At 39.4% G+C, this 20,082-nt stretch overlaps 1 protein-coding gene across 2 annotated transcripts in view; it reads left to right on the top strand.

Moving 5' to 3' along the window:
- The window catches only part of LOC121867913 (polycomb protein suz12-A-like), a 96,102-nt gene that overhangs the window by 30,505 nt on the left and 45,515 nt on the right, over window positions 1-20,082 (top strand). For both annotated transcript variants that reach the window (XM_042368048.1, XM_042368049.1), the window contains exon 7: window positions 18,103-18,288. In XM_042368048.1, coding sequence (XP_042223982.1) covers window positions 18,103-18,288 — 186 coding nt within the window. The remainder of the gene's footprint in view (window positions 1-18,102; window positions 18,289-20,082) is intronic.

Raw genomic sequence — 20,082 nt, 5'->3', positions numbered from 1 at the left:
ACACATGCACACATGAGAGAGAGAGAGAGAGATAAGAGAGGGAGAGAGGAGACATAAGGGGGAGAGAGAGAGGAGAGAGATATTAGAGAGAGAGAGAGAGTTATATTAGGAGAGAGGAGAGAGAGGAGAGAGAGAGGAGTTATATTAGGGGAGAGAGAGAGAGAGAGAGTTAGTTAGGGAGGAGAGAGAGAGAGAGAGAGTTGTATTAGGAGAGAGAGAGAGTTATATTAGAGAGAGAGAGAGAGAGAGAGAGAGAGAGAGAGAGAGTTATATTAGGGAGAGAAAAGAGAGAGTTATATTAGAGAGAGAGAGAGAGAGAGAGAGAGAGAGAGAGAGAGAGAGAGAGTTATATTAGGGAGAGAGAGAGAGAGATTTTAGAGAGAGAGAGAGAGAGAGAGAGATATTACGGAGAGAGAGGAGAGTTTTGGAGAGAGAGAGAGAGAGAGTTAAATTGGGAGAGAGAGAGAGAGAGAGTTATATTAGCAGAGAGAGATATTGAGAGAGAGAGAGAGTTATATTAGGGAGAGAGAGAGAGAGTTATTAGGAGAGAGAGAGTTATATTAGGGAGAGAGAGAGAGAGAGGGTTATATTAGAGAGAGAGAGATATTAGAGAGAGAGAGTTATATTAGGGAGATAGAGATATTAGGGAGAGAGAGGATATGAGAGAGAGAGAGCTACATTAGGGAGAGAGAGTTATATTAGAGAGAGAGAGAGAGAGTTATATTAGGGGAGAGAGAGAGAGAGAGAGAGAGCTATATATAGAGAGAGAGAGAGAGAGAGAGAGAGTTATATTAGGAGAGAGAGAGAGATATTAGGGAGAGAGAGAGAGAGAGAGAGAGTTATATTAGGAGAGAGAGAGAGATATTAGGGGGAGAGAGAGAGAGAGTCATTAGGGATAGAGCGAGAGAGTCTAAGACATTTCAAATTTAACACAATACTAATTACAGTTCCAGCAGGTAGCTCCAGGTAGTGTTAAGCAGTTAAAGTTAAGGGGGGCTGTATTAGGGGGGGGGCAATCTTTAGGTGACTTCTGAGGGCCATTGTCACCTGAAAATTTGCCCCCCCAGGTAGCACCACATATGGTACTCCTGAATGGATCTACAGTATTGTCAACACAAGTACCAAACCACCAATTGACTACATGGAAATAGAGCAGGCAATAGATGCTGCCTCTCCTCTCATTATACAAGTGGTGCTTCAGCCGGGATCCATCATTCACAGTGATGAGTGGAGGTAACCATACTATTATAATAACCTCATTGTCCATTCCTGGGTTTATGGGTGGTTAAACTTCAAGCTGGAGGGGGGGTAGTCTTCAACTGAGTACAGGTCGACCACCGATTTTCCGCCGGGTCGATGCCGGACCGCCGATTTTGCCAAACCACGGGTGGCGACGGCCTCGGGGGAGCTACCATTCCTGTAACTTGCGACCTGGTAGTTAAATACCTCACGTTAACTCTGAAGCATTCTGAACTGCGAGGAAATCAACATTAAAAGAAGATTAAATGAATAACAGTTATAGGGATATATGGAGGTTTATTGTTTACTTACACAAACTGATGCATTACTTCCGCTCCCAAACAAGAGAGTGGTGATGTAGAGGTGATTAGTTATATTTCTCCCGGTGGGGGACTGTCTGGAGTATCTTCTTCAACTTGGGCCATCACTTTACTCGTTAACTCAACAAAATAAGAGGCCCTGTTTCACTCGAATTACACAAAAATCCGAATTAAGCAAGTTCGGATTATTTTAACGTTCGCTGAATTTTTGTGTTCAATTATTTGTTCGTTTTCTGTTCAATTTTTTCACCTTGCCTTGGCTGCAACATAAAATCATCTATTTATAATTACCGTGCAAATATTTTTTTTTCTAAATGTACATAGAGTAATAACAAAGTGAATAATACAGTACAGTATGTCCTCGCTTAATGTCGGGGTTACGTTCCTAAAACGCGACGTTATACGAAACAGCGTTAAGGGGATCAATTTTCCCCGTAAGAAATAGATAGAATACGGGAGTTACGTTCCCCAGCCTCCTTTTGCCCCATGAAATACATTACATATTCAGAAAATCATTGCCATTTCTCTAGAAAATAATGTATACACATACAACTACTAAGTTTGTATTGGTACTCACCGATGGGTGGAGGTAGTAGAGCGAGTGTGTGGTGGGTAGTGAAGCAGAGGAGGTGGATGGCGGGAGCGGAGAAGGAGGGCGGGAGGGTGGCGAGTCACTGAGACTGCTGCAAGCCGAGAGAGCATAGTACGGCCAGACGAGAGAGGGCGATGCACAGTAAAATGTAGTCTGTGACGACTCAAAATGGCGTAGTATCGGATCACTGGGATGTTAAACAAATTTTTGGTCTCTAAAGTTTAGCGACGTAGTACCGAAACAAAGTTAAGTGGGACGACGTTAAGTGAGGACTTACTGTAATAAATAAATATAACTGCGAGGCGAGTTGACGAAACGAGGGGTGAGGTGGCGAGGCCAGAGGCGAGGTGACACGACGAGGCACTTACACAGCACACACATTAACAGCACTACTAAACCATTGTCTTATAACATTTAATTTATAATTTCTATTTTAAAATTAATTGATACAGTACATGATGGCTCGATTTAGCTACTTTTGCACTTACACAACTGATCAGTGAGTAAACCAGGCCATATGGAGACACATTACACACTACAATAATATTTATTAAGTTCTGATAAATATGTTACATTATTATTTACTAAGTGCTCAAGACAGAACTTGTGGTAAGCACCAACCCTCATGAGCAGTGACAACAATAGTGCTTGAGAGATGATAAGTGCTGGCAACATTATTAGTGAAAATGGATCAGCAGGACTGATCAGCTGTTGCTGCTCTGTAAACAAGAGACTGAGAATATACTACGGCACAATAGTTCATCTGGGATTGAGTGTGGGTTTTTTGGGGGGACCCTAATTATTTTTTAATTATATTTTATTAACCCAGCACCAATTGAACCTAAATAATATGAGAATTTGGTGAATTGCATACTGTTGTTATAAAAGGATTGTGAGCTGATGAGCACGGGGAGGGGAGTTGTCTTCTCCTCTGCCTCCCTCCTTCTCTGCCACCCGCCAAGCTCCTCTCCCGGGCTACACACCGAAGCATAGTTATATATTATTTTCCTATAATTCATTCTTCCTAGTCTATAATTGATTCTTATAGTAATAATCGACTTTTCGGAACTGCTCGGTTTTTCGGATTCATTCCGTATTCAAATTGTTTAATTCCTTTAAAAAACAAAAACAAAATAAAAATCAATTAAACCAAAATCTGAATTGTACTGATCCGAATAAACGAGGGAACAGTTATGGGTAAAATCGTAGACGTAACTTGTAAGAACACGCCAGATACTCCCCAACGAGTCTTGGCCGTGACCACCACCACAACGGCTCAAATTATGAATAGTGTTACCAACTCTGAAACTGAATTTCCACTAGTTACCAACTCCTGTGTGGAGTAATCATATAATATACAGTGTATCGGTAAATGTGAGGAATAAGTCATAATAATAATAATAATAATTAATAAAAGAAATGTGAAAAAATACTCTCATTTCCATTTGGCTCGCTGGGTAACAAAATTTGTCAGTCATTTGACTACACACAAGAGCCATGAGATCCCCCACTTAGCGTCAACTCTTAACACACGAACAAAGTTTATTTCCTTTTATGTTTTTGACTTTATGGTAAGTTTGTTTTTGCACATTCTGTATGTAAGATTGTGTGTGTATGTTACTGAGTATAAAAACAAAAGTTTCATATATCTATATAATATTACGAGTTAAAAAATAACAGCCCGGTAAGGTTTGCCTACCACGAGCAAGTCCCGGGTAGCTAGTGTTCATCATAAATGCACGGTAAATTTGAAATTCCACCACCGTAAAACTTCGGACCATCAGATGTTCCGGACCAGTGATTGCCAGAAATTTGGTGGTCAACCTGTACTGAGGTCTACCATCACCAAAAGGTTAGCCCGCCTCCCCATCCCCAGGTAACACACAGGAGGTTAAACAACTAGTGAGTTAAGCTGGGGCAGCAAATCTTCAGGGTGAGCATTTTGGGGGATATTCTTCAGGTGATTGCATTTATTTAGATGTGTGTGTACATAAGTTTTTGGTTCATACAGTACAAATCTAATATTTTTGAAGGGTTAGAATCCCTGGATGATGAAGGATCAGTGTTGTTTTAAAACATGAAAATATTTCCCAACTGCCTAATGATTTTTCCTTCTTCATGGTACTGTACAAATACTGTACGAGTAATTAGACATGCAGTACAGTAGTACACTTAAATATTTCATGTTACATTGATCCCGTTGATCACATCCAGACACATAGCAGTATTAATTACTCTTAAAAAATGTCAACATACTGTACTTGAAACATTAGCTGATGTTTGGCATTTGTGGGGCCTCATTACTATCTCCAAAGACTAGATGCATTCAGGCAGGTACAGTTACAAGAGTGGGTACCTAATTGACCAGTGATGGAAACTTGACCTTATTTTCATACCATGACTGAATTAGCGTCATATCTCTTATATGGGTCACCTTACATACGAAAATTTACTGCATCCCAGAAAATCCCAACTACTTAATGTGGATTAGTGTACTTGGTGAGGTGGAGCATCTGTCCTGCTGTAAAAGGTGTGTTCTATGTATTGTGATACTCTCCTTCCACAACAAGATCCCAAATCTGGTTTACCATGTTCACACAAGCTAACCCTACTCATTAGCAGCCCATCTTCTCTGTTCACTCATGCACACTGCCTCTTTGTAGATATCCATCCCCTTCACCTCTACTGCATCCTCTTCCTCTAAAGTACAGTATACTCTCGATTTAGCGGAAGGCGTTTATTCCGTTATTTTTCGCTCGATTTAGTGAATTACTGTAGTTCGCTAAATTTAGATTAATCCCTTAATTACGCTCACACCTACAGAGACACTTCAGACACGTGATGTGTACATAGAACCATTAGAAACATTATTCATGGCTTACCTTAAACTAGGGGGTTTGGTGTTTGTTTTCTATTACAGTCGGGTTGGGATATATCGCGACTTTATATAACGATTTTTTTATATCACGGTTACCAAAATTATCGACATTTTCCTATACAGCTCCTCCCCGACTTATAACGGGGTTAGGGACCAAAATCCAGGTCGTAAGTCGAATTGGTCACAAGTCAAAAATGCTTAAATAATACATAGAAAATCTAAAATGGGTGTCTCTTTTTCTTCTCAGCACCACAAAACTCTCACTTTTAAGCTTGCCAACCATTTTAAAGTGAATTACAAACGAAAATTTTGTCTGTGTACTGACGTTGGGACTTGAAAATACGTAATTTGACAAAATTTTGGAACGACTGAAGCAGGTCGTAAGTGCGGGAGGTCGTAAGTCGAGTAGGTCGTAAGTCGGGGTGGAGCAATAATTTTTTTTATTTCGTGAGGGAAATGGGGCAGGAAATATTTCAAATGTACCACCATGGCAAACAAATGCGTTATTTGCTCACCAGAGGCGCCACCATGGCTGCTCACTCACTCAATCACTCTTGCCTGCTCAGTCTTTCTGAGTGAGTGACGAGAAAGCAGCCGACTGCTGCAGATTACTACTTCTAAGGTGAGTGTAAATGGGTTTCTAGTGACGTGTGAAGTGAAGATAATGGAACGCTTAATGGAAATGATTTAATACTGTAACTAATATTTTTTGTTTGTTTGATTATGATCGTTAAGTGAGGGTGGCAGTGTGTCGTCTGTTGTTCTCGGGATGACGCGTCAGCTGGCGAGTCCAGTGCAGATTACAATTTCTAAAGCGAGTGTAAATGGGTTGTTAGTGACGTGAAAAGTGAAGTGAAGAAAATGGAAAGCTTTAATGGAAAAGATTTAATACTGTTACTTATATTTTTGGTGTTCATTTATGTAGGTGTGGGATTGTCAAGTGAGGGTGGCAGTGTGGCGTCTACTGCCGAGTCTGGTGTTCCCAGGATGGTGCGTCAGCTGCCGAGTCTGGTGTTCCTGAGTCTGGTGTTTATTGGTGCTTTAGTTAGTAAGAAAATGAACTCGTTAAGTTAAGTTTAATCACTTTTATTGGCCTCCAGAACCTAACCCTATTTTCTCCATTGATTACATGTAATTATATATCGCGATTTGGTATATAGTGAACATCGTTGGACCCTATCTTGCGATATATCCCGACACTACTGTATTCCAAAACTTTTTCCCAGTTGATAGCTGCACTCTTTTAACTTTCTCCCCCATACCACTTCCTTTCTGAGACTTCTGAAAGACTTTTGGCATGATGTCTAAGCAGAGTAGTTAGTTGACCAAGATGTGGACCGAGAGGTAGCAGTGAACAGCACACGTGGTGGCAGCAGGACACAGACTGAGCGGATGTAAACAAACCCCATGCGCCAAGTGGTGCATTTGGCACGGAATTTAATGGAATCACACTCGATTTAGTGAACTAGTTATGGAAACTCGATTTAGCAGAAATTTCTATTTTCAGAAAGGGGTGGCTCGAATTAGTTGGTTAACCTGAGAAAATACTGTATCCATCTCCCCTTCCTCCACCCATCAACCTCTGAATTATACTGCTTCCTTTTGTGATGTCTCACTTCCTCTTCTGTCACTATCCATACAACCTTATCAGACCTTTTGATTCTTTTTCTGCCACACTTTAACTTCCACATCATCTGTTTAGTAAATACTGTATTTTACGGCATATAAGACACTCGGCCATATAAGACACTCGGCCATATAAGACACTCGGCCATATAAGACACTCGGCCATATAAGACGCACGGCCATATAAGACGCACTGCCATATAAGACGCACGGCCATTTAAGGGGAGTGTCCGGCTGAAGTATGAAATTCTTTAATAATTGATCAATTGATATCAATTTCCTGTCGACAGTTAAGAACACCAGATTCATCAATTCTCCCTATTCCCTGATATCTCATTTTTCCCTTATAGTATTCTTATCATTTTTCAAAATCCTACTTCTCCATAACTTCTTGATTAATTGTGTTGGAATTCATGTGGAATATAGGTAATACAGGTATACTCTTCTTGAACGTTACATATAGATATTTCTGATCATCACTTTAGCTTTGGCTGCATGAATTTTTTCTTAACTTATCATTTTTTCCTGAAAATATTTATAAAGATAAATCATCAAATAATATACCAGGCCAAATATAAAGATGTTACGCCATGACGGCACAGTATTTTACTTAGTTTTTGTTTTATTTGAATCTGGCTGAGCCTTCGGGATTTGAAAGTTAGAAAAACTTGTTCTTAGATATGGGCCGATAAAACTGGCATGAGAGCAACTCACAATCGTACCTCACTCGCATGTTTCATGGGCAACTGACTCTCGTGACGGCGGTCTCCTTTGGCTAGCTAGCTGAGAAAGGTGCCAGATACTGATTTTACCAAGTGATTGGTATTACTTTACACCAAAATATTATTATAAATACTTTTCTACAGCTTTTCCTATGTAAACAGAAGGGCCCTCTAAATGAAGGGGGGAGGAGGGGGGTAGAACAAGCATGCATACCTGCATAAATGTTACGATTTATGCAATAAAAATACGTCGGCATATAGCCATAGACAACAGCTTTCCTCAGGAATTTTTCCGACTACTGTATTTTCGCAATTTTCAGACTTTCGTCGTATTTTCAGCCAGACGCTCCCCTTAAGCAGGGATTATTTAGTAAAAAAAATCTTGAGTGTACTGTAGTTTCCTCTTGTACCCATAGTTTTCTGAAAATAATATATACAGTACTGTACCAGTAAATGTGAGGAATAAATAAAAATACCAATAAATAAGTTACAACAAAAAATACTGTACAGAATTGCCACCCAGTAAATAAAAGCTAAATGAAAGTTTAACACAATTGCCATTTGCATACACTCTCTGCTTCACCATAGCAACAGAGGCAAGCTGGGATGTTACCTCCGCTTATTCAACGCTACCCACCCCTGCACTCTGCCCTCATCCTGCTCCCTCAATGAGCTAACTAACTCATGTTCAAAGAAATGTATTTTACCTTTATGCATTTGCCCTTAGACAGCTTGGCTCAATAGCCTGGTGGTTACAGTGACGAGTCTAATCTGGCTAAAATGCCGCCAGAATGTTCATACAGTAGGGTCGGGATATATAGCCACTTTATATAACGATTTTTTATATCACAGCTACCAAAATTATTGACATTTCCTTTATACGTGTATACAGATAATTTTATATTTTGCGAGGAAAATCGGGCAGGAAATATTTCAAATTTATCATTACTATCAAAATTATAAAAAATTTCCAATACATAGAGATAAATTTATTTACAGTAGACTCTCAACTTATGTGGGGTTATGTTCTGGGGACCTCACATGAAGCCAAAAACCGTATAAAGTCAGAAACACTCCTAAAAATCCCCTAAATCGCCCTAAAAATACGAGATGAAAAACTGTACATTACTTAAATATACTGTACTGTACTCTAAAATACTAAAAGTTTTATCTCTTGTGCAAAATATATGATGTGTATATTCAAATTATTCACTGTCTTGCAAGGATTCCAGCAATGCAATTTGTATTCTGCTAACTTTAGCCTGTGACATTTTATAAGATAAAACTTAAGCCTAAAACTACCTTCACTCTTACCAGAAGTGGAGGGGGAGGTGATGTATTATGACAGCTGGCGCCAGCCCCCGGCCAAGGTTACCTAGTGGTATTTATTTATCTGTCATATAGGGGGAGTTTACGTTTTTATCTTATAAAATGTGAATGAATTGAAAAAACAGAATAAAATGACCATTGCTGGAATTCTTGTAAGATAGTGATTAATTTGAATATAAACATGCTATAGTTTGCAATAGACATAAAAATTTTCGTACTAATTACCCGGTAGTACACTTTAGAACAATTATATCTCTTGTGCAAAATATATGATGCATATATTCAAATTATTCTCTGTCTTGCAAGGATTCCAGCAAAGCAATTTGTATTCTGCTAACTTTAGACTGTGTTATTTTATGACAAGTTTAGTCACTTTTATTGGCCTCCAGAAACTAACCCTATTTTCCCCATTGATTACATGTAATTATATACTGTATTGTGATTTAGTATATAGCGAACATCCTTGAACCCTATCTAACAATATATCCCGACACTACTGTAGACGCAAATATGAAAAGAAAGTTTGCTGTAAATCTTCATTTGTATCAGGTATTTGTAGATTTAAAGATAATTGTTGCAGGTATGGCATTAACAGATTGAAATGCTTGTAAGAGTTCAGAAATGGTTACTGCTCAGCTGCCTCTGAAGAGTTGGGTGTCTGCCGTACGGATTATTAATCGTCTCGGGTTATCATCATCATCATCAGTACAGTAATTATAAATAAAGAATTTTCTTTAATTAAAAAAATAATAATGTATTTCAGTAAGTAATAAAATTTCAAATTCTGGGGTTGGGTTAGGTTGAATTTAGCCTACTGGAGACAGCAACTGGGGGTTTCATTAGCATATAGGAGACAGCAACTTCACATATAGGACACAGGCAGTATTTTTTTTGCTATTTTTTAGACAAAAAGGTGCGTCTTATATGCCGTAAAATCCAGTAAGTAATCCTTTAGGTCATAAATATGGACACACCAATAAACCCCAATGTTTGGTTTATCTTATTTTCTACTTATGTACTGTACTGTACTGTACAGTGTGTGTCTGGCTCTCATGGCTACTAAAACTTATACCTCTTTATAGAGTTCCATCGAATTCAAGGTAAGCTGGCCTTCATATTGGTAATGTGCAGGACTGTACAGTATTTATCAATACAGAAGCTCATACCTGTTTCTTCAGGTGGAAATTGTTTCAAAATTGTCTTTAGCAGCTGACAGTTAAATGGTTTTATAACTTTACTTCCAAAATAAAGCTTCATTGGCAAATTTTTATATTCTTTTGGTTAACTCATTGGTAATTATTAGGACCAGTACAGGTCTTAAAACTGAGCTACGAGGAGCTCGCTCTAACCGTTCTGAGGCTCGTCCAATTGTTACCACCTCTTATGTGTGTTTACTATGTTAATTGTCAGTCCATATACTTTACACAGGAACCATATACAGTGGTCCCTCGGTTAACGAACACAATTCGTTCCAGAAGGTCGTTCGTTAACCGAAAATTTCGTTAACCGAAATCATTGTTTCAATGGGATATTGGGTAATTGGTTCCAGCTCACAGAAAAGTATATACAAAGTAAGGCCAGAATATAATTTACATTGCTGGAATTCTTATAAGATAGTGATTAATTTGAATATAAACAAGCTAAAATTTGCATTAAACATACAAATTTTAGATCAAATTTAAGAATGTTATTAGGGAGAGCAAAAATTGTATCTTTTGTGCAAAATATATGACGTTTATATTTAAATTATTCCCTGTCTTCCAAGGATTTCAGCAATGCAAATTATTTTATCCTAACTTTAGTCTGAGGTATTATTTATTTTTATACCTGTAAACCTAGTCTTTTTCCCCAAACGTTTCTCAGCAAGGTGGGGGGAGGTAGGGAGGGAGGGGTGACAGTGACATGTTTGACAGTTGGCACCTGTGGTATGAAGTATTTAATTGTTAATTTATGTCCTTTAGAATGAGTTTTTGTTTTTTGCTTATAAAATTTAATAGAAGTGACCCGGGTGAATTTAATTTGCATTGCTGGAATTCTTATAAGATATTGATTAGTTTGAATGTAAACATAGAAGAGATCACTGAATTGGCTGAGTACCTCCTCAGCTTATCAGCTGATGTTCAAAACAAAATATGATTTTCGTAAGGATTTCGTTAATCAAATTTTTTTTTGTTAACCGAATTGAAGATTCTTATGGAAGGTAATCCGTTAACCGAAATTTCGTTAACCGAGGCATTCGTTAACCGAGGAACCACTGTATATACTTTGCTGTTATTTTTGCAAGTAATCTTGATTTTAAGAAATTGTTGAATTCACCATTGTGCGGGTCACAGAAAATATTTATCAACATTTTCCCACAATGAGTGAGGGATGTGGTTCATTAAGTGCAGCCTTGATTTGATCCAGCCCTGGTGTTCTTTTCTGCCTCAAAGACTGCACTGCTACACCCCTTACCTGCGCTAACCCTTACTGTGCATCATGACATCCAACTTTTAATGCTCTATCTCATGATTAATTAAAAATAAATAATGTTTGTTTATAACTTAATTAAATATTGTTTGTGTTTCTCCATTTTATTGTAAATATATTGCCATCTGTTGTGGCTTTCCATTGTGTATCTTCCAATTTTGACTGATTGCAGGCTGCTGTTTGTTGAAATAGATTTTGGTGACAAATTATATTTGGATTCTTGGAATAGTTACAGCAAATTTCCAAAATTATCAACTCTCTGAAATTCCCTAGTACTTGAGGTTCCTGATACTCAAGTGTACTACTATCTTCTTGTGGGAGGCCTGATTATCAGAATAACATGAAATTATTAAAAAAAATGGATTGCGAATGTTATCATTGTAATTGAGCAACAAAAATGGAGCGTGGCTTGAGAGCGGATGACTCAGTGTGCATCAGACGCTTGAGGGACAGAGTTCATTTGAGAAATACAGTGACCCCTCGTTTAACGAACTCAATCCGTTCCAGAAGGTCGTTCGTTAGCCGAAAAGTTCGTTAACCGAAACCATTGTTTCAATGGGTTTTTGGGTAATTGGTTCCAGCTCACCGAAAATTTCCTAAATTCAACAAAAATGGTAGAAAAGTTCACTTACTTTTAGGTGTGTATGTAGAAGGCTCCTGGATGATGATGATGATGATGATGATGATTTAGAATGGGGGTGGAGGAGAAGGAAGAAGAGAAGGCATTGGGGTGGAAGAGAAGTCACCCCATGGCACCATTTCACCCATAAAATTTTAGTTCTCTTGGTGTATTTCAAGATTATTTTCTTTAAATCAACACTGCACTGCATTATATATTGTCAATATGTAAAATATATTTCAAAATGACCAATAATTTGCTTGGAAACACAGAAAAAGCATTTAGTTGAAGAGAGTCTCAAGCAAGATGTTACCTCCAGTGAAAACAGAGAGAGACTAACGCCTGTTTGCTGTGTTAAGAGGCTGGATGCCGCGCATTAAACTAGTCACTTTACCTTCAATTATGTTCAATAATTGTAAAAATGACTAAAAAATTTAATATTAAACTTTTAAAATTATTGAATAGTATAAACTTCTTGATATTTACTAAAATAGTAAGGAATTTAAGCCCTAGAACCGATTAATGTATTGGCGGACTGATACTAAAGCTGGTTGCCCGGTCAGTGCAAGCGAAAACATGTTGAGGTCGGTTCGTAAGAAATTCGTTAACCGAATTTTTGTTCGTTAACCGAATTTTTGTTCGTTAACCGAATTGAAGATCCTTATGGAAGGCAGTTCGTTTACCGAAATTTCGTTAACCGAGGCGTTCGTTAAACGAGGGGTCACTGTATTAAATTTCACTTTGAGCGAAATAGATTTTCTTTTCCTTTTTGATGTATAGTACAGGTGTTGCTCTTACTAGCTTTACAGTTTTTGCTCATGATTATAAATGGATGACACAGATTTATTAGGATAAACATGAGAGATCACTCGGATACAGTACATGAATGACAAGGGATGTTGCCTGTAGAGGAATACTGTATGTGGCTTGTTGCTGTGGGCTGTTTCAGTTGTGTAAAAATGAAGAAATATCTCATAAAGTGAAAAGTGTTCCTACATCACATATCATGTTTCAGCAAAATTTTGTAAAGTGAAATTGTGTAAAACGAGGAGTTACTGTATCTCAGATCCAGGAGAAAAATTTTCGTAGCATGTGATTCAGTCATGTATTTAGGCGTTGGCAGTGTTTTGGTTCCTATCTTATACAGGGTTATTCAGCAAAGAGTACATTAAATTGAGGATGAAATCCTTGGATAATGTCTCTGGTAAAATGTCAGATTCTGCATAGTTTACATGTTACAATACATTTAACATGTTGTGTTAGTGAGAGTGAATTTGAAGTGAAACTCCAGTAAGTTTTTGTAATCATTTATTCACAAATGTCTTATGTACATCAGTACAGCGTGATACAGATGGCTAGCACAGGTGCAATGAGACAGGGACCGTGTACGACCTAATGCGATAAAGGCAGTTACAGGGGGGCAAGCTTAAGAGTGAGAGTTTTGTGGTGCTGAGAAGAAAAAGAGACACCCATTTTCGATTTTCTATGTATTATTTAAGCATTTTTTACTTACGACCATTTCGACTTCCGACCTGGATTTGGGTCCCTAACCCCGTCGTAAGTCGGGGAGTAGCTGTATAACAAAGAAATTCACTGAAATTATAAAATTTATTTCGTGCGGATTCTTGGTGGTAGCTACAAGGTGGTTGGGGGGCGGCTCACCTCCCCAGCTGCCACCACAACAATGGTGCTGCTCATTTCAAATTCTTTCCCCAGTTTGTGTTCAATTATGCATCTGTGTTACTGTGTACCCTTATTGAGGATGATTGGTAAAAGACCTTCAAGTGAAAGCAGTGGTATAAAAGATTCCATGAAGGAATTACATGGACTATAAACTTGATGTTTTAAGGAGGTAACTCCCGGTAACTCTCATCGCACCACCTCGCCACGCCACCTCTTGTGGCACTCAACATCGTTTCTGGTGAGTTAAATTCAAGTGTGCATCTATTGTCATGTTACATCATGAATGAATCATTGCATATGTTTAAAACTGTTAATATTCATTCATATATGTACTTTTTGGGCCTGCCAAAAATTTCCATAAGAATGCATCTCAACTTATATAATGGGAAAATGGTTTCACGATATGGAATTTCATGGTGTTGAAATATTTTCTGCAAAAGAACCCTTCCATAACCTGGGGGATGCCCGTATGTAACTCTGGTGCTTTCAGTATATCAGAACTTGTAATATACACGAGTAAATCAATGTAAACAATTTACACCTCTGTGCCGGGTTTTAACCGATGCTACCTCGGTCAGTGGACCGACTACCAACCATGGTGGCCCCGGCTCAAAGCTGCCGCCCAGAGGTGTAAATTTTTTACATATACTGTAATCACAGGCTGGTAGTTATTTGGTGTTTTATTTCTGAGATGTGCTCATTCTTCTTACAGGGAAAGAGTACAGTTCTTGGCATAAACATAGAAAGGTGTTTAAGAGACCAGTGAGAAATGGTGCTTATTAGAGTTATAGTGACAACAGTTGTTTCTAAATGACAGTGTCACTAGAGACTGTCGGCTTCACCCACCACACTATTAACAAGATCACATACCCTTAAAAATAGCAGGCAGTACACTTATTTATTCAAGGTGAAGTATAGGAAAAAGTTAGGACTGCAAAATAACTATTACAACCCACTGAAGCTTTAATGTAGGGATTTGAATCTTGACCATAATGGAATGTCTTATTTAAGCCAGTTGTGACAAAAGATCAACCTAATACAGTATTTTGGCTTGAGAAACTTGTTATATATAAAGGTCATCAAGCGTAGTTGTCTTTAATGGAAAACAGTGCAGTTGTGTATGGAGTGCAGATGAGGTATTTATAGGTGGTAATGGATAACTATGTCTAGCCTTTCTTGGGGATAGTACGGGACCTTCTTCATTAGACATTTGGACGACCCAACTTACGGTTAAAAAAAAAACAATCTTGGAGACAATCAATGCACTTGTAAGTGCCAAGAGTAATCTCACAGTCTGTATTCTCTGAGAGATTGGGATGTGACACAAGTTGCCCTATTTTTGTACAGTAGTACACTGTACTAGTGTCCATTATTGTTGTTGAGGAATGGCCCGAGTTAAAAACCAGTATTATTGGGTAAAAGGACTGATACCAGTCTTTGTATTATTTGGTAACTTCCATAATACATAAAAACAGTTGTTAGAAACAAGTCAAATGCTGTATTAAGTCATCTTCAGCTAGAAGCTAAGCTTTTTTTATAGGAGAAAGAAGACTGTGTACCCTTCCACCTTGATGATACACACTGGCTCACATTGATGGCCAAGAGATTTTTTCTAAAACAGCTTTATAGTGAGAAGCTGTTTAAAAGCTATAAATCCTGCCAATGTGGCAGTAATGGCAAAAATATAATACTGTATATAACTTACTGTACTTAACAATTTGCCTGCCCCAAGTGTGTAATATTACAATGAACCCTTGAAGATCCGGACTAGAAGAGGGGACCAGCTGTCCGAAAAAGCCAATTGTCTGTTGTTTCCGGCAAATGTGTTGAATGTATAAAAATGATGAATAATGATATAAAAAACCCACCCAAAATACAGTACAGTACTGTACCATATTTTACGACATATAAGACCCCTATTTTAACGGAGTATTTCAGAAAAAAGGTGCGTATTTTCCTCTTGTAGCCATAGTGTTCTTAAAATAATATATACAATACCAGGAAATGTGAGGAATAAATAAAACTAATACCAATATATAAGTTACAACAAAAAATACTGTTTTGGCAAATCAGTAAATAAAAAAAGCCAAATGAAGGTTTAACACAGTTGCCATTTGCATACACTCCCCTTTCACCATAGTAACGGAGACAGCTGGGACGCCAATTCCTTAGCAACGCTGCCCACCCCTACACTGTGCGCTCTCCTGCTCCCTCACTCAGCCAGGATGGTGTGTACGTAACTGAGTAAAAATAAATGAAGAAAGTTATGTTTGTCTACCAGAAAATACTACGAGTTGAAAAACAACCATAACACCTGACAGCTTGGCCCAGGAGCCTGGTGGTTATAGTGGTGAGTTTAACCTGGCAACAATGCCATTATTAATCACTATTAAGCACTATTATATCAGTAAACACTAATAATAACAGTTCATCCAGTTTAATATGGCAGAGAGGGGGAGAGTTAAGTGTACACAACTCTCAACTAGCAGTCACTCGCTCCCCTTACCTGCACCCGTTGCCAGGTTTACGATAGAAATACATATGGGAGGAATACATATCTTGTAGTCCAATTTGAAAACGGTGACGGGCACAGTGATAAATTATATAAACCATGAATTTACGTACGTTAACATAGTAAGAAACATTGTATCATTACTAGAGTAAATGAAATAATGTTCCCACAAACAACAATTGACAACTCTATTTATGTTTCACGCCTGCTCAGCCACCTGTGCCCCGCATGCTGACATCTTAGTTACATGGGCCTAAGATGATCTTTGCTCTGTTTTGGGAATGCAGGGAGGCTTCTTAGCCCCAGAAACCCCCAAATTTTGTCCGAATCTTCCAAAATCCATATTACTCGGGTCCAAATCTTCGAGGGTTCACTGTACGTACTTGTGGTGACCTGTCATGTACTGGTCAGTTTACTCGTCCCACAAGTGAGTGGTTCCTAGACAGGGTGAAGTTTTATGCCACTTGCTTCCATCTATCCACCAGAAATTGAGAATACAGTACAGTATAGATGTTGATTAACTGCATGCCAGGGTAATGGCTAGCCAGTGCACTTGGTGGGTTGACCTCTGTTCCTGGGTTATTCCTTGACACTGGGTCAAACAGCTTGGTAACTTTGGGTGTGGTTTTGTGTTGACAACAACTGCTACACCTTAAAGAAATTCATGTCTAGGTGGCTTCAGGACTGGCCAGCCTCAAACTCGAGGTGCAACCATTACTACAGTACAGTTCACCTTAATGCATAAATGAACTAATCTCATTGTTCTTGCAAAGAGAAATACTTAAACTCCCTTACCTGGGTCTGTCAAATGGGATTTTCATTAGTATTTAGCTAAAAAGAAGAGATTAAAAAAGTACTACAGGTACTCCCTGCTTAAATTTGACCTATTTAACATTGTTTGCAATAAACTTATGACAAATCACTGCCCAAATTTGTTACGTTGCATAATATTTTGCCATAACGTCGTTGTTGTGGTATGTGGGGAGTACCCAGCGATGCTCCTGCCCAGCCAGTGATCCCTTTATATTTATCGTTTATATTGTGGATCCCTTTCCTCACGTAACTTTTGGTCTCTTTTATTATGCCTACCCATACATAATGTCTCCCAAACATGCTGCAAGTAACAGTGCAGTGCCTAGAGTCAAGAAAACAAGGAGAACCATTAGTTTGGTTGTTAAATTGGTCATCTTACGTCAGTTTGATGCCCGGGAAAGAGTGGTGGACATCTGTGTTGCTCTGGGGCTCACTCCAACGACTGTGAGGGCCATTCATGGTAATGCTGAGAAGATTAGGTCTAGTGCTGTGTGTGTTACATCTGTAAGTGAGTATTAAATTGTTTGTTTCCACTTCTTTTAAATGTGTAGATGTATAGAAATGTCTTATGGGAAATATTGATCCGTATAAAGTTGTTTAATAAATTCTTATGGGAAGTATTGATCCGTATAAAGTTGTTTAATAAATTCTTATGGCAAATATTGATCCGTATGAAGTTGTTTAATAAATTCTTATGGCAAATATTGATCCGTATGAAGTTGTTTAATAAATTCTTATGGGAAATATTGATCCGTATAAAGTTGTTTAAAAATTCTTATGGGAAATATTGATCCGCATGAAGTTGTTTCATAAATTCTTATGGGAAATATTGATCCGTATAAAGTTGTTTAATTTAAACACATTTTCTAGAAACGTATCACCGATGTTAAGCAGGGGAGTACCTGTAGTTATTATGCCACATTCCACAATTTATAGAGCAGAAACCCCCAGGCGAGAAGAGTAGCTCATTCCAGGGCATTTGTTTATGTACAACTTGGTGGAGACTACAATACCGCATCAACCTTGCCTGGCACAGGATTGAACCCATATCTCATGGGTTGGGATTCCAGAGTGATACCAACTGAGCCATGGATGTTTATGTGGTATTATGAAAACAAGTGTAAACGGGAATTATTGTTATGATTGCAATCCAAAATCTTGAACACTCATTGGTTATTTGTTGACTTGTGGGCCTCAGGAGGTTATGGTTTCACTAATTGAATTGGGCCCATAAATTTGGAACTGAGTTGTGTAATGTGTTTGTATTATTGCAGATACCTTTTGCAATGTGTCTTTTCAGATTGTATCACCACACAATGACTTGCCTCCCCATACAACCCCATGAGCTGGATGAGGACAGTGAAGGAGAACATGATTCTGAATGGGTTCGTCAGAAAACGCAAATGATGATTGATGAGTTCTCGGACGTAAATGAAGGAGAGAAGGAACTAATGAAAATGTGGAATTTACACGTGATGAAATATAAGTACGTTGCCAAGTTTACCATGTTAGTTAATTTAAATACAGACTTAAAAATGATTTTTAGTATAACACTTAATTTTCCTGGTGTTTATATATCTATATATATATATATATATATATATATATATATATATATATATATATATATATATATATATATATATATATATATATATATATATATATATATATATATATATATATATATATATAGATATATATATATATATATATATATAGATATATATATATATATATAGATATATAGATAGATATATTTTATTATTTGTGTGTGTATTTATATTTTATATTTTTATAACCATTCTTGGGATTGAAATGTTAAAACATGTATTACTTGCCAAAAAGTATATAACGTTGAGTTATCTGTGTGGCTGCTGACACTGGCGGTAGTGTGGCTGCTGACACTGGCGGCGATAGTGTGGCTGCTGACACTGACGGTAGTGTGGCTGCTGACACTGGCCGGTAGTGTGTGCTGACACTGGCGGTAGTGTGGCTGCTGACACTGGCGATAGTGTGGCTGCGACACTGGCGGTGGTGTGGCTGCTGACACTGGCGGTAGTGTGGCTGCGACACTGGCGTGGTGTGGCTGCTGCGCACACGTGTGGCTCGGCGGTAGTGTGGCTGCTGACACTGGCGTAGTGTGGCTGCTGACTGGCGGTAGTGTGTGCTGACACTGACGAGTGGCTGCTGACACGCTGGCGGGCTGTGACACTGGCGGTGGTGTGGCTGCTGACACTGGCGATAGTGTGTGCTGACACTGGCGGTGGTGGCTGCTGACACTGGCGGTAGTGTGCGCTGCTACACTGGCGATGTGGCTGCTGACACTGGCGGTGGTGTGGCTGCTGACACTGGCGTAGTGTGGCTGCTGACACTGGTAGTGTGGCTGATGACAGGCGGTAGTGTGGCTGCTGACACTGGCGGTAGTGTGGCTGCTGACACTGGCGGTGGTGGCTGCTGACACTGGCGGTAAGGTGGCTGCTGACACTGGCGATGAGTGTGGCTGCTGACACTGGCGGTAGTGTGGCTGCTGACACTGACGGTAGTGTGGCTGCTGCTGACGGTAGTGTGGCTGCTGCTTGCCCCAATGAATGTGGCTGCTGACACTGTGAGTGGTTGGCTGCTGACACTGGCGGTAGTGTGGCTGCTGACACCCAGAGTGTGGCTGCTGACACTGACGGTAAGTATTGACGGCACGTGATGAGTGTGGCTGCTGACACCTGCCGGTAGTGTGGCTGCTGACACTGCCGGTAGTGTGGCTGCGGCACTGGCGGTGAATGTGTGCTGACACCCCAGCGGTAGTGTGGCTGCTGACACTGCGGTGATGTGGCTGCTGACACTGGCGGTAGTGTGGCTGCTGACACTGGTCAGTGTGGCTGCTGACCTGGTCAGTGTGGCTTGCTGCTGAGGTCGGTGGCTGCTGACCCTGAGGGTAGATGTGGCTGCTGACACCTAGCGGTAGTGTGTTGCTGCAAACAGCGGTGGCAATGTGGCTGCTGACACTGAGGGTAAGTGTGGCTGCTGACACTGGAGTTCAGTGGCTGCTGACACAGGTCAGTGTGGCTGCTGACACTGAGGTAGTGTGGCTGCTGACACTGAGGTCAGTGTGGCTTGACCGGAGTCAGTGTGGCTGCTGACACTGAGGGGTATGACTGTGGCACGCCCAGGGTAGTGTGGCTGCTGACACGATGTTGGTGTGGTTGCTGACATTGAGGTCAATGTGGCTGCTGACACGAAGGTGGCTGCGCTGGCACTGTGAGGCAGTGTGGCCTGACACACC

The sequence above is a fragment of the Homarus americanus genome, unplaced genomic scaffold, assembly GCF_018991925.1.
Source record: "Homarus americanus isolate GMGI-L3 unplaced genomic scaffold, GMGI_Hamer_2.0 scaffold37032, whole genome shotgun sequence".
Lineage (NCBI taxonomy): Eukaryota > Metazoa > Arthropoda > Malacostraca > Decapoda > Nephropidae > Homarus > Homarus americanus.
This window is presented reverse-complemented; position numbering and strand designations above follow the sequence as displayed.